Source organism: Dreissena polymorpha, chromosome 8 (genome assembly GCF_020536995.1).
Source record: "Dreissena polymorpha isolate Duluth1 chromosome 8, UMN_Dpol_1.0, whole genome shotgun sequence".
Lineage (NCBI taxonomy): Eukaryota > Metazoa > Mollusca > Bivalvia > Myida > Dreissenidae > Dreissena > Dreissena polymorpha.
In genome coordinates this window covers 57,135,073-57,160,785 of record NC_068362.1, presented here as the reverse complement: position 1 = coordinate 57,160,785, position 25,713 = coordinate 57,135,073, and the positions used below count along the sequence as shown (strand labels likewise).

At 39.7% G+C, this 25,713-nt stretch overlaps 1 protein-coding gene across 1 annotated transcript in view; it reads left to right on the top strand.

Moving 5' to 3' along the window:
* Window positions 1-25,713, top strand: part of LOC127842960 (NACHT and WD repeat domain-containing protein 2-like) — a 40,301-nt gene that overhangs the window by 8,339 nt on the left and 6,249 nt on the right. The window contains exons 7-31 of the mRNA XM_052372759.1: window positions 3,497-3,612; window positions 4,069-4,186; window positions 5,331-5,424; window positions 5,928-6,059; window positions 8,695-8,826; window positions 9,383-9,588; window positions 10,242-10,387; window positions 11,817-11,919; window positions 12,622-12,834; window positions 13,590-13,760; window positions 14,200-14,359; window positions 14,658-14,810; window positions 15,230-15,379; window positions 16,016-16,235; window positions 17,205-17,361; window positions 18,045-18,216; window positions 18,598-18,768; window positions 19,598-19,795; window positions 20,069-20,281; window positions 21,613-21,716; window positions 22,036-22,208; window positions 22,906-23,032; window positions 23,515-23,683; window positions 24,132-24,238; window positions 24,746-24,839. Coding sequence (XP_052228719.1) covers window positions 3,497-3,612; window positions 4,069-4,186; window positions 5,331-5,424; window positions 5,928-6,059; window positions 8,695-8,826; window positions 9,383-9,588; window positions 10,242-10,387; window positions 11,817-11,919; window positions 12,622-12,834; window positions 13,590-13,760; window positions 14,200-14,359; window positions 14,658-14,810; window positions 15,230-15,379; window positions 16,016-16,235; window positions 17,205-17,361; window positions 18,045-18,216; window positions 18,598-18,768; window positions 19,598-19,795; window positions 20,069-20,281; window positions 21,613-21,716; window positions 22,036-22,208; window positions 22,906-23,032; window positions 23,515-23,683; window positions 24,132-24,238; window positions 24,746-24,839 — 3,799 coding nt within the window. The remainder of the gene's footprint in view (window positions 1-3,496; window positions 3,613-4,068; window positions 4,187-5,330; window positions 5,425-5,927; window positions 6,060-8,694; window positions 8,827-9,382; window positions 9,589-10,241; window positions 10,388-11,816; window positions 11,920-12,621; window positions 12,835-13,589; window positions 13,761-14,199; window positions 14,360-14,657; window positions 14,811-15,229; window positions 15,380-16,015; window positions 16,236-17,204; window positions 17,362-18,044; window positions 18,217-18,597; window positions 18,769-19,597; window positions 19,796-20,068; window positions 20,282-21,612; window positions 21,717-22,035; window positions 22,209-22,905; window positions 23,033-23,514; window positions 23,684-24,131; window positions 24,239-24,745; window positions 24,840-25,713) is intronic.

The following is a 25,713-nucleotide window of genomic DNA, read 5'->3' as shown; positions in this document are numbered from 1 at the left end:
GACAGTATTAATTCGCTATCCCTTTCGAAAATCCAGGGTGCCAACCAAAAGATATGTTATCGAAGGCAAGGTAGAAAAAGTAAAACGAAATGGTGTTTATATCGTGTCATTTCAAGTACCGAACAAACCCGAACTTGGATTCGTAAGCAAATCGGTTGGGGTCGAAAACATGACTAGCCTAACTGTTGCGTTAGAGAAACAACGAAAAATTAAAAAACATTCATTAAAACAGAACCGCTCAGAGAAACAAAATCACAGAACTAAGTACTATCATGTTTTAACACACCATGAAAATCTGCAGTTGTTGGATGGGGTGAATATTGCCATGGACCCAAATCCGGATGGAAATTGTCAATTTGCTGCTATATCGCATCAACTTGGTAAAATTGGTATATACAAAGACGTAGATGCTTTACGTAAGGAAGCAGTCCATCACATTGTAGAAAACAGATATTTCTATGAAACTTTTGTCTATGATGAAACATTTGATGAATACGTTAAGAATATGTCTAAGAATGGGACATACGGCGACAACCTCACGCTCATTGCACTTATGAGAGAATATAATTTGCAGTGCCTGGTAGTTTCTACCCGAGGACTAGAACACTCATCAATTGTGTCAGCAGATGGAAAGTTCGATGGTGATGTTGGAACAATTGCATTGGGGTATTTCCCAGAAGGATTTGGCATGCATTACGTTAGTATCCGTATCAATCAACGCGTGTACAAGGACATAATATCACGCTTAGAACAGTCGTATGACAACGGTGACTCTGGCGACAGCGCTGCGTCTGGCGACAACGCTGCGTCAGGCGACAACGCTGCGTCTGGCGACAACGGTGACTCTGGCGACAACGGTGACTCCGGCGACACCGCTGCGTCTGGCGACAACACTGCATCTGGCGACAACGCTGCGTCTGGCGACAACGGTGACTCTTGCGACAACGGTGACTCCGGCGACAACGGTGACTCCAGCGACAACGGTGACTCCGGCGACAACGGTGACTCCGGCGACAACGCTGCGTCTGGCGACAACGGTGACTCCGGCGACAACGCTGCGTCTGGCGACAACACTGCATCTGGCGACAACGCTGCGTCTGGCGACAACGGTGACTCTTGCGACAACGGTGACTCCGGCGACAACGGTGACTCCAGCGACAACGGTGACTCCGGCGACAACGGTGACTCCGGCGACAACGCTGCGTCTGGCGACAACGGTGACTCCGGCGACAACGGTGACTCTGGCGACAACGGTGACGTCTCTGTGTGTTCAGCCCTGAAAGAGCTTCAAGATATGATAAACAATAGGAGGGCACAGAAGCGAACGACTTTTCCATTTCTGATGTTACCACTTCACATTCAAGTTGAAATTTTTAAGTTCTGCATACAATCAAACCCGTCAATCCAGTTTGTGTTGGCGAAGGTCGGCAAACCCTTTAGAGATTTAATAAGGTCAATGAGTTTGCAAACACCTAGAATTTACATTCGGCCGGATATTGGACTAGATACTAGTAACAGAAATCCTGTTAGCGTTCGTTTCCTATTAACAAGAGCGGGCAGAAACAGCGGTCTTATTTCGGCAATAAAAGAAATCATCAAGGGGCCAAAATGGGCAAACGCATGGCTGCGTTTGCGTGTTAGTGGAATCGGTTGGTATGATATCATAGATGTCATGTACAGACATTACAGGTGAAATATACATGTATATCGGTGTTTGGAAACCTGTTATGTTATTTTTGTGATTGATGATTATGTTCTTCTACCGGAAATTTGTTGTCATTTGCTCATTTACTGGTAACTTTTTACGAAGCACATTTGGGATATTTTGGCTGCTACTAAAATGAATGTATATATGTATATTATGTCTTGTCAAAATGCTACAGTTGGATTAAAATTTAAATGCTGTTCTATGTTCTTCAATATTACTTTGAAAAATCCTGTCAGTATACCAATAAATGAAAAAAGTACAAGTTTGTTGAATCTCTTGAATGAAACAAATTATAAAATACAAAATGTAAAATGAATATGTGATGATGATGATGACAAAACATTTGTGATGATGATGATGGTAAAAAAATTGTGATGATGATGGTGGTGGTGATGATGATGACAGTGGTTATGATGATTGGGGTTTGATGATTGTGGTGATGATGATGATGATGATGATAATGATGATGATGATGATGATAACAAACGTTTTGGGATGATGATGACAGCGATGTTTATTGGACGATGATGATGGTTATAATGATGATGATAAGTTTTTAGATGATGATGACGGCGATGTTTATCGGCCGACGATGATGATAATGATGATGATGATAACAAAATATTTGTGATGATGATGATGGCGATGTTTATTGGCCGATGATGATGATGATATTCTCATCGTCGTCATCATCATCACAACATCCTCATTATCGACCGAAAACATCGCTGTCATTATCATCACAAAAAAAACTTTTGTGATCACCATTACGATCATGATAATGGATATGATGATGTTGGTTTTGATGGTGATGATGATGGTGGTGTTGGTAAAGATAACAACGATGATGATCATTGGGGTGTTGATAATTGATGTGATGATGATGATGATGATGATGATGATGATGATGATGATGAGATAACGATGATGATGATGATGATGATGATGATGAGATAACGATGATGATGATGATGATGATTACGATGATGAGTGTGTATCATATTCGGAACGAATGTGGTACATTTTTCATCCGAATATGGTACAAGTTTGTACCATATTCGGTCAGGCATTTTACCCCAAAACTGCAGATACGTATATGGTACAATTAGACAGTTGTACCATATTCGGCCGAATATGGTACAAACTTGTACCATATTCGTTTTTGTACCAAATACGGTCCGACAAGGCTCTAATGTGTTATTGTCTTATTGTATTGTAATTTTAGTGTATGCAATATTTCAAAGTGACTATAAACTATGAATTCGCCTTACTTTAAGTATCTGCGATTGTATTAATAATTTGTTGAGCAGGATGCCTTTATTATAAAGACTGTTTGTTTGTTAGTCTTGTTTGTTTGGTTAAACATTTTTAATTTTATATAAAACAAACGGAAAAGACAAAAATGTTCTTAGAGCAATTTCTTCATTATATAAGGCTGTTGAAAACAAACAAGCAAGCAGGATATTCAAGGGTTTGTTCAACTATTGTGAATTTGTGACGCCCATATAAATGTAACGCACTACTTAATACCAGTGTAATGAAAACTGGACTTAATGCATGTGCGTAAAGTGACACACAGGCTAATCTGTGTTAACACTTTCCTCCTAAACTGGATTTTTGCTATGTAGAGACTTCCTTTAAACGAAAATTATCATAAAAGCGGAAAGGGTCGTCCCTGATTAGCCTGTATGGACTGCAGAGACTAATCTGGTACAACACTTTATGAACATGCATTAAGCACAGTTTTCCCAGAACGACATTCATATAATGACCAGTTTACTTTCGCAGTCGCTTCTGTCGCACAAGTACGGTTACATCGCGTTCCCCCGGGTGATCGCGGCGGATGAGTTTGAGCCTCTCATGATACAAGTCGAGGAACAGGCGACCGTCCGGCTCTTCCACAAGTAAGAACAACTTGCGGTCCCGCTAAATGTATTTGGTCTTTGTACAAGAAAATTTCATCGGGTACATACTTTAAGGACAGCTATGATTAGTTGACTTGAATCCAAAATATAAAAATCAGGTTGTCCGGTTAGTGCAGTGTTTGATACACGCGCTTCCCACCACTCCTCACCTCGGCGACTCGGGTTCAATCCCCGTTCCCGGAAGCATGTGAGTTTGGTCGGTGTATATCATACCGGACAGGTGGGATTTTCTACGGGTACTCCGGCTTACCCCACTCCCCACTACACCGAAATCGACAATATTTAAATAAGAACTAAATATTTTGAAATTGCAGCAATGATTCAAAATTCGTCCAAACGTTTGTGAATCTAGTAAGTTAATAAGGTATGAGTGCTAGGACACACTCCGGGTCCTCACATAATGCAGCATCAGGTGCGAAATGCCTTCCCCTGTAGGTGGTATTCCCGTGACGACAATGCGGTTCCTCCCGCTTACATCCTCGCATCCATCAGCACGCACCTGCCGGATTTCATAAGCAAGGACAGAGACAAGCAGAAAGTCGCCAAAGAGCAGGTTCGTTTAGGACTTTTATAGGCCGACATTTTTAGTGATTTATGACGCTTGTTATCTTTTCATAATAGATTTGTCTAACGACTCTAACTATGCCAACATCGATAAAGCATGAACACATTAATCACTACATAATTATCTCATTTATATTTGTAATAGAGCACTGAGAACATATTGCAACAAAAGAAATACCACAGTTTTGGTTTATAATTGTAAATCTTTTTGACGTAATACCTTAGCCGAAATTTCAAACTGTAATATCTTTATGCAACATGTAATAAAAACATATTGATTTAATACTGTTCAACAGCATTAAAGGGATCTTTTCACGCTTTGGTAAATTGACAAAATTGAAAAAAGTTGTTTCAGATTCGTAAGTTTTCGTTTTAGTTATGATATGTGTGAGGAAACAGTAATACTGAACATTAACCATGCTCTAATATAGCCATTATATGCATCTTTTGACGATTTTACAACCTAAAAATTATAAAGCGTTGCAACGCGAAACGATTGAATAATTTGGAGAGTTCTGTTTTTGTCGTTAAATTTTGTAACACTACTAAGATTGCTTATATAAGGTATAAAATACGTCAAGAATGTGTACTCGGCGGAATAGCTTAGTAGGCTAAAGCGTTTTTACTTCAGGACTCTGGCAGGACTCCAGGGGTCACTGGTTCGAAACCTGCTCCGGGCAATGCTCTTTTCCTTTTTTTAATTTTTTTCTTGATTTTTTACTGGAGCTTTTATGATCCAATGTTTACATTTATCAATATAAAGCATTTAATGAATAAGTTAAAAAAATGCCAAAATCTGTGAAAAGGCCCCTTTAATGCACAACAGATAAACTCGTTTACTATTTTGTTATATCAATAGCGAAAACAGGCGCATTACTTACATGATTTATAAACTGTTATTATATGAGCCGCGTCATGCAAAATTTCGTCTTATTGTATAATTATACGGCTTAAGCTGTCCGGTCGAATGGCACGCAAGGTTTCGTGGTATCATCAGCGGACAGCGTGGTCTGCGAATATGAAGGCTCGTCTGAAGCTACGCTTTCCGCATATGGCATAATACCCGTGTTCGCATGACACGGGTCATACAGTCTTGCTATGATTCACACGTTTTGTTCGTTACATGCCGTCAGTGGTTGAAGGAGAGTGAGCAAATGCAGGACGCTCTGGAGTCAGCCGCCACCAGGGTGTTCGACCAGGAAACGGCCCGGAAGTACATAATTTCCGGTAGGCCGCCTCATATAGTGATGTACCATTAAATACGATCATTTGATTACCAGCATATCTGCGAACGCAAGCGTTTTAGTATTTTTATTCGGCGTCTGAAGTCCAGTCTTCTACACAGGGTATGGTGAACTCACGTGTTATTTTGTTTGTTTTTGTTGTTGTTGTTTTAAAACACTAATTTACAATAGTTACAATATATAAGTACAAATACATACCCATCATATAGATTATTTGCGTGCATATAAAGACATTCAAATGCGATATATTAATTTTACTGGCTTTAATAATTGATTCGGTAGTTAAATAACGTATTTTTATACAGTTAGTTTACAATATGAAAGTGAAAAACTTTGCGAGATTTATAAATTTGTTTTTGTTTCACAAAAAAAATAAAAAAATAAGAAGGTAATATCAATATTATACATTTCATTAGAAGAAGAAGTGATCATGTATGTAAGCTTCAAATTCAATACGGTGAATACTGGTGCTGTTTGTTGATATAGTGACGGAGACGGAAGTGGAGGAAGGTCTGCTCAAGGCGGAGGACTCCATCGCCAGGCAGGCCATCTGGCTGCGCCGGAACATCGAAGACATCGACCGCCAGGAGAGCAGCTACGCACTATCTAGATACACCGGTGAGAGCATGAGGCATGAGTACGAATATGTTATATGAGCCTCGCTCTGGGAAAACTGGGATCAATGCATGCGCGTAAAGGGTTGCCCCAGATTAGGCTATACAGTTCGCACAGGCTAATCAAAGACCACACTTTCCGCTTTAATGGAATTTTTTATGTAAAGGATTTCTTTTCTAAACGAAAATCAAGTGTAAGCGGAAAGTGTCATCACCGATTAGCATTTCCGGACTGTTCAGGCAAATCTGGGACGATACTTTGCGCTCGTGCATTATGCCCAGTTTTTCAAGAGCGAGACTCTCTATGTAAACACGTGCGATTAGTTTGTACATCGTTGTTTTCGTATCTTAAGGTCGTGCCTATTCTATAAGGAATATTTTACTATTGCATAACGGCTTTTCGTATATTACTTGTTATCTTTCGAATGATTGATGAGCCGAGTTTGATTGATAAATATTAATGTTGTGAATCAAATGATTCATGTGGTGGCGTATTTCTTTTATCACGTAGTTCGTGCTGTGACGCAGTAATTGTTGTTGTCATATTAATCATGCGGTCACGTGATTCATTATGTCACGTATAGTCACGTGCTCAAATAGGGCATGTTGTCACGTGCTGAATTCTTAAACGTATAGTCACGTGTTTACGTAGTGTGTTGTCACGGGGTTAAATCTGCTAAGTATAGTCACAAGCTCACGTAGTATGTGTTGTCACTTGGTTTATTCTGTCACGTGATTAATTTTGTCACGTATTATCACATGCTCACGTAGTGTGTGTTGTCACTTGGTTCATTCTGTCACGTGATTCATTTTGTCACGTATTGTCATGTGCTCGCGTAGTGCGTGTTGTCACGTAGTTCAGTCTGTCACGTGGTTCATTATGTCACGTATAGTTTCGTGCTCACGTAGTGTGTGTTATCACGTGGTTCATTCCGTCATGTATAGTCTCGTGCTCAGGTAGAGTGTGCTGGCACGTGGTTCATTCTGTCACGCGGTTCATTCTGTCACATATAGTCATGCGCACACGTAGTTTGTGTTGTCAAGTGGTTTATTCTGTGAAGGAAATTCACTTGCTCACGTAATGCGTGTTGTCAAGTGGTTAATTTTTATCGTATAGTCATGCTCGCGTATTGCGTGTTGTCGCTTGGTTTATTCTGTCACATACGATCACGTGCTTATGTAGTGTATGGCGTCACGTTGTACATGCTGTCAAGTATTTTTAAGTGCTCACACGTAGTGTGTGCTGTCACGTTGTTCGTTCTGTCACGTATAGTCACGTACTCACGTAGTGCATTTTGTCACAATGTTCATTATGTCACGTATAGTCACGTGCTCACGTAGTGTATGTTGTCACGTTGTTCATTCTGTCACGTATAGTCACGTGCTCACGTAGTGTGTGTTGGCACGTGGTTCGTTCTGTCACGTGGTTCATTCTGTCACAGACTGTCACGTGCTCACGTATTGTGTCTTCTTAAGTGGTTCGTTCTCTCACGTGGTTCATTCTGTCACATACAGTTACGTGCTCACGTAGTGTTTGTTGTCAAGTGGTTTATTCTGTGAAGTAAAGTCATGTGCTCACGTAGTGTTTATTGTCACGTAGTTTGTTCTGTAATGTGGTTCATTCTGTCACGTATAGTCACGTGCTCACGTTGTGTGTGTTGTCACGTGGTTCGTTTTGTCACGTGGTTCATTCTGTCACAGACAGTCACGTGCTCACTTAGTGTGTCTTCTTAAGTGGTTCGTTCTCTCACATGGTTCATTCTGTCACATACAGTCACGTGCTAACGTAGTGGTAGTGTTTGTTGTAAAGTGGTTTATTCTCTGAAGTAAAGTCACGTGCTCACGTAGTGTTTGTTGTCACGTAGTGCGTTCTGTATTGTGGTTTATTCTGTCGCGTATAATCACGTGTTCACGTACGGTATGTTGTCACGTTGTAAGTTCTGTAACGTCGTTTATTCTGTCGCGTTAAGTCACGTGCTACCGTAATGTGTTTTTTAGGTGGTTCGTTCTGTCACGTCGTTCATTCTCTCACGTACAATCACGTGCTCATGTAGTGTGTGTTCTTGGTTCGTTCTGTCACGTGTTTCGTCCCGTTTTTAACGTGTTCACGTAGTGTGTGTTGTCACGTGGTTTATTTTGTCACGTGGTTAATTCTATCACGCATAGTCACGTGCTCACGTAATGTTTGTTGTAACGTTGTTCATTCTGCAACGTGGTTTATTCTGTCGCGTATAGTCACGTGCTCATAAGTGTGTTCTTACGTGGTTCTCTCTGTCACGTGATTCAGTTTTTCACATACAATCACGTGCTCACGTAGTGTGTGTTGTCACGTGGTTTGTTCTGTAACGTGGTTCAATCTGTCGCGTGAAATCACGTGCTTACGTAGTGTGTGTTGTTGCGAGGCTCGTTCTGTCACATAATTGTTCATTCTTTCATATATAGTAACGTGCTCACGTAGTGTGTGTTGTCACGTGTTTCGTTCTGTCGCTTTTTTCATCCTGTCGCGTATTTTTACGTGGTCATGTAGTGTGTGTTGTCACGTGGTTCGTTCTGTCAAGTGATTCATTCTTTCAAATGAAGGCACGTGCTCACGAACATGTGTGTTCTGTCACGTGATAATACGTTCAGATGTATTGCAGAGTGCCAGGGTGCGCAGGGGAAGGTGGAGAAGGCTCACCGGATGTTGCGGGAACTCAAGGAGCACCGGATGGAGCGGCGCCTGCATTCCGACCAGATCTTCCACTACAACGTGCACTGGGTCGGCCCGGAAGGTATGTCGGGAGCACAAAGGCTGATCGTGTATGCATTCACTTAACCCTTTACCACTTAAATACGCATTTTAACCCGTTTATAGTACCTAAAAAATCAAATGAAATGTAATGCTTTTTTATTAGATGACAGTTTTAAAGGCTTCATTTCCCACCCTAATATACTGATGAGTAGCAAACAGCGGAAAGCCTGAACAGACTGCGAGTTATGCGATTTTAGACGTCAATAACCCCATATCCCCGCGTCTGGCTCACAAAAGCGTATGGGAGCAGCTACGGACGCTCTCTTCAACTTGCAGACAATCAAACGCATTACGCTTAAAAACTAAATAACAGTAACAGTTACAGTGTTGTTCACAATGGAGATTGTATGTGCGGACGAGTAAAAAATATTTGTTAATAAACATGTACACCTTCAATGCAATGCAATTAGTGTGAAGACAATTGCTTTTTATCCAATTTATATGCTGAGATTGCTTGATTTTTAAATTCATGTTCAAATTTAATTGAATAAACGTATGACGTGTTAGGTATTAAGCACATCCGATTTGCGCTGCAGGCATCGTGCCGGATACCAGCGAAGAGCACCGGAAGTACCTGGTGCGCCTCTGCAAGGACTTCACGGACAACATGATTTCCCTGACGACGCAGGCTATTCGGAATCGAAATCTCCTTCACGACCAGCTAACCGAGGAATGTATGCAGCACATTCGGTTGTGTCAGGCCAAGTGCGCCGAGTTCCATGGACGCACAGAGACGCTTGAGGTGCGCGCGCATATTTTCATCCTTTCAAAATTGCAGCATTATCAATTTGGGGAATCATGAGCGATTTCCCACCTACCAGTTTAACGAATTGTATAATGCACTCTCGTATTCAAATCTGTATACCCCAGTTTGAGTATGTTTGGGTTTTCAATAAAGGATCCTCCAACTGTCCCAAATCGGAAACAAATCGGCACAAATAGTTATCTTAATAAGCATTTGTAGAGTGGACTTAATTAGTGGCTTCGTGTGTCAGGTCTTTCCTCTATTAAAGCTTTAATATATTATTTGTGTACATGTAATGTGGATGTTCAATTATTATAATTAAATATGAAGCAAAGACAAAACGTGTGCAATTAATCAATGACTTAAGATATCTGGAAAAAAAGGCCTAATGCATGTGCGATAAGTTTCATTCCAAATTAACGTGTGCAGTCAGTACTGGCTAATCACGGACGTCATTTTCTATTTTTTTTTCAATTTTTCATCTAAATAAGATATCTTAAAAACGAAAACCCAAGTATAGGCGGAAAGTGCTGTCCTTGATTACCGGTGCGGACTACAAAGGCGAAACTGCGATGACACTTTACGCACATGCATTTAGCCCAGTTTATCCTCAATTTTTGCCGTCTCTACTGTAAACTCTTTTCTGACAGCGGATCAAATCCTACCTGCTTGAAACATCGACAACAGCCCCGCTCGTTGTGCACGGGATCAGTGGAACGGGCAAAACTTCAATCCTGGCGATGACGGCGAAACTGTGCAAGACCTGGCTGGCCAAGACGCCCAAACTCGTGTTAAGGTAAATTATGCCGGACCTAGTTAAGTATATCTTTAGCATCCTCGGACTGGAAGATTTAAAGATCCAACAAACATACACACACACACACACACACACACACACACACACACACCACACACACACACACACACACACACACACACACACACACACACACACACACACACACACACACACACACACACACACACACACACACACACACACACACACACACACACACACACACACACACACACACACACACACACACACACACACACACACACACACACACACACACACACACAACACACACACACACACACACACACACACACACACACACACACCACACACACACACACACACACACACACACACACACACACACACACACACACACACACACACACACACACACACACACACACACACACACACACACACACACACACACACACACACACACACACACACTCACACACACACACACACACACACACACACACACACACACACACACACACACACACACACACACACACACACACACACACACACACACACACACACACACACACACACACACACACACACACACACACACACACACACACACACACACACACACACACACACACACACACACACACACACACACACACACAGGCGCATGGCGCACTGACACACGCACTGACACACGCATGCACTCGCGCGTGAATAATACAATGATTGAAAACGTAACATTTGTTTTAAGCTGTTTAAATTAAGGTTCCCTTTATGAAAGATCTCTAAACCAATTTTATAGTAATTTTATCGATGTAATGAAAGATACAAAGTTGTGTTATCAGATCGACTTTCTTTTATTTTACGTATTTTGATAGACCTTTATAAATAAAAATAGATCAAGTGTTCATAAGTTAACACCATTTTTTAACCTTTTAAATGAAAGTCTTTTTCATTTTTATAACTCATCGGTTAATATGCAGATAATGACATATTTATCTTCAATGTTTTTTGTTGTTAGAGATGTGTACGAATTAATTGTATACGCAGAAACAAAATAAAGTCGAGGTATTATTTATGCGTACCCCGTTAGCAGTATATGGTGATGCCCTCTCTATCATAAGATATAAACTCATCAATGCGTCCGTTTACACGCACATTTACACACAACGGATCATTAATACCTTTAGCAACTTGCAATCCACACGTCCTTATTAGGGACGACATTCTACGTCTAGAGCGGCTTTTTGTTTAGAAGACACTTCATTTAAATGAAACAGTCCATGAAAGCGGAAAGTTTCGTCCTTGATGAGCATGTGCGTACTGGGTCGACACACCGCCTATATATTAAGCCCAGTTTTCCCAGAACGCGGGTCCATTATTTTAATGTACCTGAAAACGTGAACACATTTCAAATGACGCACATTTCTCTGGGCCGCAGGTTTCTCGGTACAACCGTGGAGAGTTCTTCCGTTCTGCCTCTGCTTCAGAGTCTGGTGGATCAACTGAGTATTTTGGATGATCAACGCCTTCAAGCCGAACTGGTACTATATTATCATAACCTTCGTCATCATTATCGGCGCCATCATCGTCTTCGTCGTCGCCATCATCGTCATCATCATTATCATCATCATCATCGTCATCATCATTATCATCATCATCATCATCATCATCATCATCATCATCATCATCATCATCATCATCATCATCATCATCATCATCAGTATCATCGTCATCTTCATAATAACTTTTATCCTTTTCTTATTTTTCTTATTTTTTTTCTTTCTCATTTTGTTTTTCTTCAGATTTGACTTCTTTGTCATAGTCATGCTAACATTTTAAATCTGGTCGTACAGTCTTTAATATTGTATAATGCCAGTCCCAGGTTATTTCCTTTTAAGATGAAAATGAGCCTCGTTTTGGGAAAAGTGGCTAAATGCTTGTACGTTCCATATTAGCCTGCGCAGTACGGTATTATATAATTTTTCGTTTAAAGGAAGTCTATTTCACACGAAAATCTAGTTAAGGCGGAAAGTGTCGTCCCTGATTAGCTTAAACGGACAGCACATGCTACCAAGAGACGACACTTTAGCACATGCATTAAACCCAGTTTTCCAAAGGCGTGACTCATATGTATATCAGGTACAATACTAATTATATATATATATATATAAATCCTTTCTTGAATTGCTTGACGCAAAGATAATTCGTCAAGTGGATTCTGAACAATAGTTTCTCTTTTTCAGACCGTTGACCTTCTAAATGTCCAGTTGAATCTGCTCTTAAAGCAAGGCACGGCAGAGTGTCCACTCGTGGTCATCCTGGACTCGCTTGACCAGCTGGACAGCTTACACAATGGCCGCTCTTTGATGTGGTTTCCGGTCTCCCTGCCGCCTCACTGTAAGATTATCGTGTCATCACTTCCGGAGGAGAAATACGAGGCGTTTCCGGTCCTCAAGGTAGCGGAACTTTTAAAAAGGCAACTAGTGTACTATTATTAAGATAAAATTCAATGTAAGGGCGAATTCTTATTCATAGAAGTACTCCCGGCTGTACATTATAAACCTTGTTATGAGCGATAAAGCGTAACATTAATATTCAGTTGTCAGTAGCTTGTCTATTAACAGTTATTTTATTATTATTATTTATTTAGTTATTTATGTATGCTGTCCTTATATTTATAGGGAAATAACATTGATTTAAAACTGAGAATTCACTGTTTCAAACAGTAAAAAATATATTTATTTTGACGTCCAAATTGTATTATTCCCGCGAAAGTCAATAGGTCTCCACATAGGGCAAAATGCATAAAATATAAAGAAAATTTGTTACATATGGTAGACTATCGATTTTTAACCACTCGTAATCATTAAAAAATCCATATGTTCATTCATGGCTGCCCCATTCAGTGTTAAGATATACATTGGTTGCCGTATTTATTATATCTCTTTTTTCAGTTTTTCCAGTCTACACAAAATAGAGAAGAGTTATGTTTCTACGTGTCCATTCACTTTTTAAAACACTGGTGACCACATTTTTTATTTCATTTGTCTTTCAGGAATATATTACTTTAAAAAAATACCAAACGACATCGAAATCTGTGTAGATCTACAACTTAAAAAAACACATAAACCGCCAAGTAGGCCTTTAAATAATTCAGCAAACGCAAAATGTTTCATAATAATCTTGTAATACATGGTTGCCTTTTTTATAGAAATTATTTCCTGACGAGGATAGGTACATACAGGTCCCGGAACTAGGTCAGAGGGACGCACACAGCATAGTGTCGTTGTGGGCGGAGAAACGGAAACGGAAGTTGACCCCGCCCCAGATGGATATCATGCTGAGCACATTCCGGAAGTGCCCGACACCGCTGTTCTTAAAGGTTAGTGCACGCAGCTCTGGAAAGGTTGAACAACTGGAAAAAGAGGAAAATCCGTGAAGGAAATTTAAATACAACGAGCAAAGAAATTTTACACTAAATCGGGCCGATAAAGAACATTCTTTTTGAAAGATGAATAGTTTATTAGTGCCAGTTGTATTTGTAATCTTACACTAATGTTAAGCAAAAATACTTTTAAGTCAGTAAATCATCATTGAATTAAATGGAAATTCATTATTTTCTTTTAGTAATCAGGCTCATGGGTAATCCTAAGTTATAACCGTACTGTCCAAAAAGTCTTCAATCAGGATCATATTATTCGACAATTTTGAAGTAAGAAGAAATTTGAACGTGTGATGCAAACCACAAATTACAAAGCTAGATGTTTTCAATAAATTATTTTGTATAACGCTATGCTGACATTTTGTTCAATTCTGATCAGCTGTCGTTTGACGAAGCCATGCTTTGGCGCTCGTTCGACCCGCCGTCACGGACAGTACTGCAGACGACAGTTCGTGCCGCAGTCGACTTCCTGTTCAGTCGTCTGGAGAAACTGCACGGCCGGATATTGGTGTGCCGCGCCTTGGGGTATCTTACCTTAGGTGGGGTTTGAGTCACATGTATTTAAGTCTTGTTCTGGGTAAACTGGGATTAATGCACTTAATTTGGCCTTAACTGGATTTTCGTTTAGAAGATATTAAATACTATCAGAATAAAAACAGAAAATGTCTTCCCTGATTAGCCTGTATTGACTACACATGCTAGTCTGGGACGACACTTTTCGCATATGCATTAAGACCAGCTTTCCAAGAACGAGGCCTCAGTGTTGATCTACTTGCAAGCACATTACAGAAGTCTCTGTTTAGAAAAAATCCAGTTTAACATGGATATTTACTTCAGCCAATAACGGAATCACCGAGGCGGAGCTTGATGACGTGTTGTCCTGCGATGATGACGTATTAAATGACGTCTACACCTACTGGACACCGCCCATGCACAGACTGCCCCCTCTACTTCTCGTGCGCATACGGACGGACATCGACCAATATATCGGTACTGAACCATACTGTTATTTTCTCGTTTGAATTACATGTTTTACGACCGTCGAGCTGTTGAGAAGACAATTATGTTATATGTTCTATGGCGATTTATATTGGGATTTCCAATTAAGATAAACTAAAAGAGTTTATCGCAACGCGGTTGAACGTCTGCCTTAATAACTTGTGATCATAAGTTCGCTTCCGCTTGATGCATGCAGATTTAATTTCAGCTGAGAAACACTTAGTTCAATTTTCATTAAGCGACTTGCTTATGAATTTAGCATCAGCGGGAGTGGGAAATTAGCTACATTCTGCATGTAATAAGTCAAGGCATTTAAAAAGTAAATGTACTACATACACACTGCGCGTATTTTTTCAATGCTCTGTGATTGACTATACTTAAACAGATGTGTTGTTGTTTTTTCACCGCAGTTGAGCGCGGTGCAGATGGTGCGCGCGTGTTGAACTGGTACCACCGTCAGTTTACGGAAGCTGCCCACGAGCGCTACTGCGCAGATGATGCGCAAAACAAGCGTCTCCATGGCAACCTAGCTGAATTATTCGCGGGAACCTGGGCCAATGGTAGTATTGAGCATAATTATGATATGTATAGACAGTTTGTCGTTATATCAGAAAGATTATCACAATAACAAGTATGCAAAAATGAAAATATACGTTGATTTTTTAATCAGGCGCAATTTGCTATGTGAGTCTTTGATAATTTTTGATCCTCCAATATAGAAGTATAATGAGGAACATTATCGTATTCATGAGTTTTTAAACGTTTCATTACTTTCGAATTGCTGCAATTCATTTTTAAATAGAGAATTTTAATATTGGTTTTATTAATTCACTCCCTGTAATATCGAAATTTGCACCGAATATAAATGTTACTAAATTCATGTGCTAGCTAGTGAGTATCTATCAAAGTTTTGCTGTAGGAAAACCGGACGTCATGCATGTGCAAACAGTGTCGTCCCAGATAAGCATGTGCTATCTACACAGGCTAATCAGGAACGACACTTTCCGTTTTAAGGTATTTTTTTTTTGTTTAAAGGAAGTCTCTTCTTAGCGAAAATTCAGTTAAGGCGGATATTGCCGTCCCGGATTAGCCTCTGCTGACTGCAGAGGCTAATCTGGAAGACACTATACGCACATGCATAAAGGCCAGTTTTCCGAGAACGTTGCTAAAATAAGCTTTAAAGTGTTTTATTCCAGGAAGAAAAAAGCCGTACACGAACGCTAAAGGGGAGGTAACAGAAGAGGACCGCTATGTGACGTCACAGCCCCTTCGCTTCGGAGAGGATGATTACAACATCCGGGCTCTCAACAATCTGCCCTATCACCGCTTGCACGCGGGTCACGTTGACCTTCTCAAGAAGGAGTGTCTTGCCAACGTGCACTTCTGCGTTGCTAAGTTACACGCACTTCCGGTTGAGTAAGTTTTATGGTTAAGAAATGTCACATCGTATGCTATAATTACTCACTTAAATTCTTACAACCTAACCCTCTATCAATGGTTTTAGTTGTCGTTTACTGTCATTATTACCACTGTAACTATTGTATGTGGACTTAGTTACCTGATGTCATTGTAGGCTGATGAAATGACTTTTTTACCTGTTTAAATACACGTTAAAGTGATACTGCACGATTTTTGTAAAATATTTATGAATTTATATAAAATGTGTAAAAAACGTATTATACATATATTTTAATATAAATTAAAATAAAAGTTAACAGGAACATGTTTCGAAAATTGCGAAATTAGCCAAATATTTAATTCTGAAATCTAAATTGTCTGTACAGTCGAATTCGCCAGCATGTATATCATGCATGTACGATGTGAATCTAAATTTAGTTTTTAGTGCAGATTCGTTCATACGAAACAAAGACTCAATTTTGTTTTACGGATCATTTTAATTGCCTGCAACGATATCTATTCATACGACACACGAACATTAACTCCGATATAAATAAAAAGACGAATGCTTCGGTTATTGTACGAAAATATGTACGAAATATCTTTGTCACAATCGGCTCGGGGCGCTAATTTGTCTTTGCTGCATTTTATGAAATTTGTCTTCAATGTATTATTTTTCGTGTCTATTTTGTGTTATTATAACATAGTTTTTATCAATATATTACAAATTAACAAATATAAAAATCGTGCAATCTGACTTTAATTTAGGTTTTTTGAGTTTCTGGTGTGAACATCATGTATAGCTCTTAACAGATAAATAGTAACTTTTGCCCTTAACATTTTAAGCTTTGCGTTAAAAAACATCTGAAGATAGATAATAGTATATGTTTTAACTGTCAAAATAAACAAAGACACTGTCTCTTGTTTTACCACTGGAACACGTCTTAAAAGTGTGTAATTCACGCATGTTTCTCGCGGCTCTCCCAGGGCGCTCTTAGACGACTTCACGGCGGCCAAAGCGGCGTTCCCGGGGGATTCCTTGATCAAGAACATCCTGGAGGCGCTTCTGCTCTCCCGGAAGGGACTTCAAACGGATCCGGTTCAGTTCGTGCCACAGCTACTCGGGCGCCTGGAGGACACCGAGGTTTGAAGCCGGACTCATATGAGACTCGTTCTAAGAACACTGGTCTTAATGCATGTGCGAAAAGTGTCGTCCCAGATTAGCCTGTGCAGTCCGCCGAAACTTGATTTTCGTTTAGAAGAGACTTCCTTCAAACGACAAATTCCATAAAAGCGGAAAGTGTCGTTTCTGATTAGCCTGTGCCGAGACTTTACGCACGTTTTCACAGAACAAGACTTTTATTTATTAACATACATTAAGACAATACAAGAATCATGTATTGCACATATACGGTAGGAATTGAAGATCATTGAATAAAAAGATATGATGGTCAAATATCATTATTTCTAAAGAAACCCCGCTAATTCAAGTGAACACTTTTTTTTACCAAAGTAATCACAACCTTCGGTTAGATTTCATAATAATTTGAAAATATGTAAACAATCACTGAACAATGTTTCTTTAAAGTTCTTTATGAATTGAGCCGCTTCATGCGAAAATTGGTCTTTTGCCGTTTGTGGTCAGCGAAGCCCCAGACCAGCCTGTGCATTCATTCAGTCGGATCAGGAGCTACCCTGTCTGCTAATGATATCACGAAATCTCGCGTGTCTTTATAGCGGACAGAGGAACTTCTGACCAGACTGCGCAATTGGCATACGACAAATATTCGCATGGCGCGGCTCGATCGATTATTATTTTTGTTTCAGGAAACAGCCGAGTTCAAGCAGCGCTTACATGAGTACAGCTCTAAAGTGTGGTTCGAGCCCGATATCAACATCCTGGAGCGTCCCGGGGGTCAGCTGCTACACAGCATCAACGTGCACGCATTCGAGATTAACATGATGGCTATGACGACATGTGGAACTTACGTCATCACAGGTGCATAATACATGTTGGTGTTACTTTGTAAAGTACTGGTAGTTGCTGATTGTTGTTTTTTAAAGAAACCGAATTAACGTTCTTAGTTAAGCTCTTTTTAACATATAAACATTGTAAGAGTGGATATTTTATTACAGTTTTGAATTTTCTTTATCAAAATATATAAGCGTAATCGATGCCACATATTTTCATAACGGTGAAACAAATATTGCACGAGAGAAATCCGTATTTACCGTTTAATGTTGTAAAAACAAATGAAATAATTCACAGTCATCTACAGAAACGAAACCAAAATAAATTGGTGATAAATTGTAATCAAACGTTAAACGCTTAACAAGATGGTCTTATATCGAGAGATTATTAAAGCTTGACCTTCTTTAGTCTGCAGGAGGTTTGAGGAGATCAAAATCTGGAACATCAAGGTCGAATCGCCGCGGTTGCTACGCAAGGTTACGGGTAAAGGTCAGTGCAGAAAGGTCGCGTTGTGTCATGGTGACGAGTGGGTTGTCATTGAAGTGGGCAACGTAATAACAGTAGAAGAACTCCAAACAGGTGAGCATTTCAAATAAAATACGTGTACACTCTATGGAAATGTGTATTTTTATATTAAATTATTTTTTTTTCTATTACAAATCATCAATATCATTTGATTTTTGAAAAACAAATTCAAAGAATATTTTAGGCATGTGGAATACGAAATGCACTATATACTAGGAAAAAGAATATCAATAGTTTGCGTTTCAGACACCCCACTAGCTGTTATATAACGGTGTTGGTGGTTACTGACAAATTTCCTGGACGAGTAAATGATATTGAAATGAAACAACAACGAGTGTCGGATAATTCTATCAACAATAGGTCATGATTCGATGTAAATTCATAAACACAACGACATTTCTCCTCTCAGAGAAAATGTATGCTTAAAATGTCAAATGCATATTTAAAATGTATCTTTCACATTTAAAAGTATTCAATATAACAAGAGCAAAGAAACTTCATAAGCATTTCAGAAGGGAAATTATTGTTATCATCTACTTTGTTTTTATAACAGAAACATTAACTAAAAACATACAAACATACCGCGATTACAACTGGGATAACCGCATGGGAACGGTCAATGCAAAGCATTGGTAATTTTCACACTGCAATCGCTTTCAACCTTTAAAAGGTCGCAATGCTGCAGTCGATATGTTGTTCTTTTGCGACCGGTCTATCCCGAGTTCGATCCCCAGTCGAGGTGCGCTCAAAGGATCATCTCCAAAGACATCAAGAACTTGTTCTTGTTATGAAATGGATTCGATTTTACTTCCAAAAGTTTCCGATGTAATAGGGTGTAAATAAAATTATTATATAACCTTCATTATCGCATGCCTGTTTGCAGGTAAACACTGTGTTGACATACCGTTCAAAGGCGATTTTTTCTCCAAAACGTTCTGCGCTGCTGGTAAACGCAATGATACGATCGTCACGTTAATTTATAAACAAGTTAACATATATGACGTCACAAATGGTAGCCTGCTGCAGACTCTTACGTCATCGAGTGACGAAGTAACATTTGGATTCTCTAGCATCACTTCAGGTTTGTGGTAGTATGGTCAATATGCATTAATAAGTACTGACCTTTTAAAGTCTTGCAAATTCTTTAAAAATAATACAGTAACACATTTCTGGTAGTTTTCTAAGACGTTTAAGTCCAACTATGGTTAATAAATTCCTGACAAAATGCAGTTAATCAGAAAGTGTCGTCCCGGATTTCCTGTGCGATAAAAGTTACAGTAGTGTATATGGATGCCATCAGTATGTCAATACACGAACATTGAAAACATCTTTTCTTATCTTTTTTTCTGAAAAGGTCGAGACAGATACGTTGGTATGACCGACGATTATCGACGCTTGCTGTGTGTTCTTGACCTTGATTCCATGACCTTTATGCCCGCGTGGAAAAACTTTGAGGGCATCAGTGCTTTTGACATCTCCCCAGACGAAACTCACGTCGTGTACACCTGGCTCCCTTGGGAAATTGCGTTTGCGGATTTCAATGGCACCCGTCTTCGTTCTATTCCACGTATGTAAATAGAGACATTTATGGTTTAATGTACGTATATCGATTGATTAATTAATACTGATTTATAAGAGCAAATACTACATATGTATACAAGTATTTACTGAGATAAAAAAATACATTTAAGCCTCGGTCTGGGAAAGCAGAGCTTCTTGCTTGTGCGTAATGTGTGGTCCTAGATAAGCCTGTGCAGTCCTCACTTCTTTCTTGTGCGTAAAGTGTGGTCCCAGATAAGCATGTGCAGTCCGCACTTCTTGCTTGTGCGTAAAGTGTGGTCCCAGATAAGCCTGTGCAGTCCGCACTTCTTGCTTGTGCGTAAAGTGTGGTCCCAGATAAGCCTGTGCAGTCCGCACTTCTTGCTTGTGCGTAAAGTGTGGTCCCAGATAAGCCTGTACAGTCCGCACTTCTTGCTTGTGCGTAAAGTGTGGTCTCAGATAAGCCTTGCAGTCCGCACTTCTTGCTTGTGCGTAAAGTGTGGTCCCAGATAAGCCTGTGCAGTCCGCACTTCTTGCTTGTGCGTAAAGTGTGGTCCCAGATAAGCATGTGCAGTCCGCACTTCTTGCTTGTGCGTAAAGTGTGGTCCCAGATAAGCCTGTGCAGTCCGCACTTCTTGCTTGTGCGTAAAGTGTGGTCTCAGATAAGCCTTGCAGTCCGCACTTCTTGCTTGTGCGTAAAGTGTGGTCCCAGATAAGCCTGTGCAGTCCGCACTTCTTGCTTGTGCGTAAAGTGTGGTCTCAGATAAGCCTTGCAGTCCGCACTTCTTGCTTGTGCGTAAAGTGTGGTCCCAGATAAGCCTGTGCAGTCCGCACTTCTTGCTTGTGCGTAAAGTGTGGTCCCAGATAAGCATGTGCAGTCCGCACTTCTTGCTTGTGCGTAAAGTGTGGTCCCAGATAAGCCTGTGCAGTCCGCACTTCTTGCTTGTGCGTAAAGTGTGGTCCCAGATAAGCCTGTGCAGTCCGCACTTCTTGCTTGTGCGTAAAGTGTGGTCTCAGATCAGCCTGTGCAGTCCGCACTTCTTGCTTGTGCGTAAAGTGTGGTCCCAGATAAGCCTGTGCAGTCCGCACTTCTTGCTTGTGCGTAAAGTGTGGGCCCAGATAAGCCTGTGCAGTCCGAACAGACTAATTAGGGAAGACACATTCTGCTTAAATGTTGTTTTTCGTTTAAATAAGTTTATTTCTAGCGAAAATCCAGTTTAGTCGGTAAGTGTCGCCGCTGATAAGCCTGTGATTAGCCTGTGCAAACTGCACAGGCTAATATTGGACGACACTTTAAGCACATACATAATGCCCTGTTTTCCGAGAGCGAGACTTATTTGTATAACTTTCTTTTTTTAGACGACTATAATTCCATCGAAAGTATAAACTACTCTTCCGACGGCAGATATATCTACTATAGAAGCGGCCGCTCCGTCGTCTTTGTCAACTCTGCCACACTGCAGGTAATTCTTCCTTTGAAACCTGTTATGGGTGCAGTAAAAATGACATACACGCAACAAGGTAACATGAAGTAGCTCATCAGATGGCGTAACGTAAATTATATCAACGTAAAATATATCAGCTCTTCTTTAACAAATAAACAAATAACATTTATTTAATTAATAAATAAATGAATGAGTACAAAATAAATAAATAATGTGACTTGTTTGGTTAAGAACATAAACGTTATTCATTGGACTACTATGGTGTGGCCTGTATTAACGACTAACATTACAAGATGTGGCATATTTTCACGGCATCGTGCACCGCTCATCGCGACAGGAGGAAGATTGTCTGGAAAACAAAAGTACATTGATCGACGCGCGAACCGTTGACATGGTAACGGTGGTAACGATTGCAACAGACAATATTCTCAGGGTGTGGGATCGATCCCGGGCAAAAAAGGGGATCACAGATCGGCAGTCCAGGATGCTGGCACCAATAAAACATATCTCGTAACTAGCGATCTTAATAGAAATACACCATCCTCGCTATGGTAAAACGCGGATTAATGCATGTGCGTAAAGTGTCAACTCAAATTACAATCTGCAGTCCGCACAAGCGAATCAGGAACGACATTGTCCGCCTTTCCGCTTAGACTGTAGTTTTGTTTAGAAGCGATTTCCTTTAAATTTATAATACAATTAAATGGAAAGTGTTGTCCCTGATTAGCCTATGCGGACTGCCCCAGGCTAATCTGGGACAACAATTTACGCACATGTATGAAGCCCCAATTTCTCATAGCGAGGCCGATATTAAATTTTACTTGTTTTAAGGCCTGCCAAGATAGTCGTGTTCCGTTTCAGGCTTCGTCTCGATTTCAAGTCAATTAATATACTTTATTGGGTTCCTGTTTTCATTTTGAGCGACTGTGTTGCGTCCTCCTGATTCATGACTGCAAAAAAGTACAGCTTGTTCATAAACATTTATTTTTATGAATTTTTTCAAGGAAATGTTTATTCTCACAAAATTCCTTAACGATAATATCAGTGAAATGTTACAAATAGGGTTCGATAGAATAGCAAACGGAAGCGAGTGTGCTAAGATCAGAAAACATAATGGCCTCGCTATTAAGTGAAAACACACCGAAATATAATTTTAGAAAACAATAAACTATTCTATAATTAGCCTCAATAAAATCTGTCTGCACAGGCATTGTTTTCCGCTTGGCCACCAGGATGTGCTGTTCGTGACCGGCAAGGCGGAAGAAGACTCGCCGACCACCGTCGTCGGTGTGCATGATGTCGGCAGACTGGAATACCGCGCAATCATAGAACTAGTAAGTCTATGAGCTTTATTTATGTTTTCCGCTTGGCCACCAGGATATGCTGTTCGTGACGGACGCTGCGCGTGTCTTCGGTGTGTATGATGTCGGAAGACTTGAGTACCGTGCCGTTAGAGTTCTAGTAAGAGTTATATATATATATATATATATATATATATATATATATATGCTTATATGTATTCCTTTCATTAGCTTTATTGAATTTTAACAGCACAAAATAACGACGTTTCTATAAATTTATCATAAATATCACATTTGTTTTCAAATAAATTACTTATTTAGTTTATTTTATGTAATTATTTTTTCTGCAATTAATACCTTCGTCTTTTGCAATATCCCCCCCCCCTCCGAGAGTTATTCGATACGGTAGATAAGTGAATGATAAATTTGATTAATTACAAAAAAGTCAAATTTATTAAAATTTTCAAAAAAAGCAAAATAGTGTGTGTCAAACTTGTATACGTTATTCCAAATAGGAGGGAGAAGGCGGTGAAAACGTAGCCTTTTACAAAGCAGACACTAGATCGGTGGTCATGGGAATTAACCGGAAGTTGTACTTGTTCGACATTGAAAAGATGGACGTCCGCATCGTGTTTCCGGGTGTAGTCTCGACACAGAGTGTTTGTATCGTGACCAATCGGAAGCGTACGTACAACTATTGTTATCAAGTTGAAATTTAGATTCGTTCTGGGAAAACATGACTTATTTCATGTGCGTAAAGTGCCGTCCACATTTATCTGTTTTCAGAACATTGCAACCATCGCCATGACACTTTTGCCATGCGGGGATAGCTTACTTGATACACATTTAAGATTGCAGACTATAAATATGAATTTCTTTAGGTTGATTCATTGTGAAGCAAGTCCGTGTTTCGAAACTGGGACTAATGCTTCTCGTGACTGAGAAAACCGTTTTATAAATATGAATTTTTTGTGTGTCAAAGTATCCTATATCTATTCAGCGTTGCTTAGAAATCAATTCATTATTAACATGATTTGAAAATTTTGCGAACTGCACGATTCGGGGCCATTGCAATGTCACTGCATGTAACCGTTCCGCTCACTTTATCTATGACGTCATTCTTCCATTGTAGAACTCCTCGTGACGTGTGACAATAACGTGAAATTGTACAACATCACAAACGGCTGCATTGACGCCAAAATAATAACTGGAGACAAACTGGATATCAAACACGTTGTGGTCAGTTTGTATACCTTTCTAATCATTATGTCATAGGCCACATGTACAACTGTAAAAGCAAGAAAAAACATCTTAAAACTTTATTGCATTGTGTTTATTAATTTATTCACACAAATTAACATTCGCGTGTGATGTCAGCGTTCTTTGTTCATATTTCGGCTGCCATTCTTCCACGTACCTCTGATTCAAATTGGAGTAATGGGGAAACAGTTTGCTAACTCGCTGACATAATATGAGTTATATTTGTCGGAAACGGCGAAAACAGCAAATAAACGAACACACGTAGATAGTTGAAAATACTTCTTTGATTCCGACTATGGAAGGTAACTCAAAGGAGCCTCGCCTTATGAAAACAGGGTTTAATGCATGTGCAGTCAGGCATTTTCCGCCTCAACTGGATTTTCAATAAGAAGAGACTTCTTTTTAACTTCCATTCCTTCCGTTTTTACATGTGTGGACTGCACAGGCTAATCTGGGACGATAGTTAAGCCACTTAATGTTTTACAGGTGAACGAACCGGGGACGCTCGCCGCAGTGAAATGTGGACCCATAGTGTTGATGGACCTTGTCACATACACTCGCATGTATGAGATATCTGACAGTACGTAGAGGGGCGACCCGAGTATCTGTACCTTTCAGAGTAAAACATACATTTGAATTTTGAGGCATTTATCGTACAATGTATTATATGGATCGTTTCTTTTTCTGTGTACACATAACATACTAGCATAACACTTATGATCAATCCAGTGCACGTTACACATGTTGTTGTCAATGTCGGTCTTTTGTATTCGGTCCATCTGCTATAAGGCTTTTTAAGAAGTAACCACAGTGACTGTTGAAAATGAACGTATGGTGTACACCAATGACTCTATTTCTTATTGTTTAAACTGTTTCAGAAATTCATTTTTATTGAAATAAGTATTTATTTTCTGTAGACGAGGGACCCATAGTGTTGATGGACCTTGTCATTTACTCTTACATGTATGAGATATCTGACAGTACGTTCAGGAGAGGCGACAGTATATATCTTTATGGATTAAACTTATTTTTGAATTTCGCGGCATGTGTCGTACAATCTCTGTTAAGGTTAACGTCGTTTTATTTTCTGGGTATGCATTACATAATAGCTTAACATATATGATCAATCCAGTGTACTTTGCAAATTTTGTTTTTAAGATCAGTATATTGTAAACGCCATCTGTTATAAGGCTTTAAAAAAAGATAGCACATTGATATTTCTTTCTGTTAATCTGTTGAAGATATTCATTTGTATTCAAACAAATAATTATTTAATGCAAACACATATTTGCACCCTTGTCGCTAACTTGTACTCTTTGCTTTCTCAACAGCAGTGTTTCTACGCTCTCGTAGCTTTGATTGCCTGTATAGCTTATAGTAGCGCGTTCTGTGAATAATGTGCTAAATGCACGTGCGTAAAGTGTCGTCCTTGATTTACCTTCGCAGAATGCACA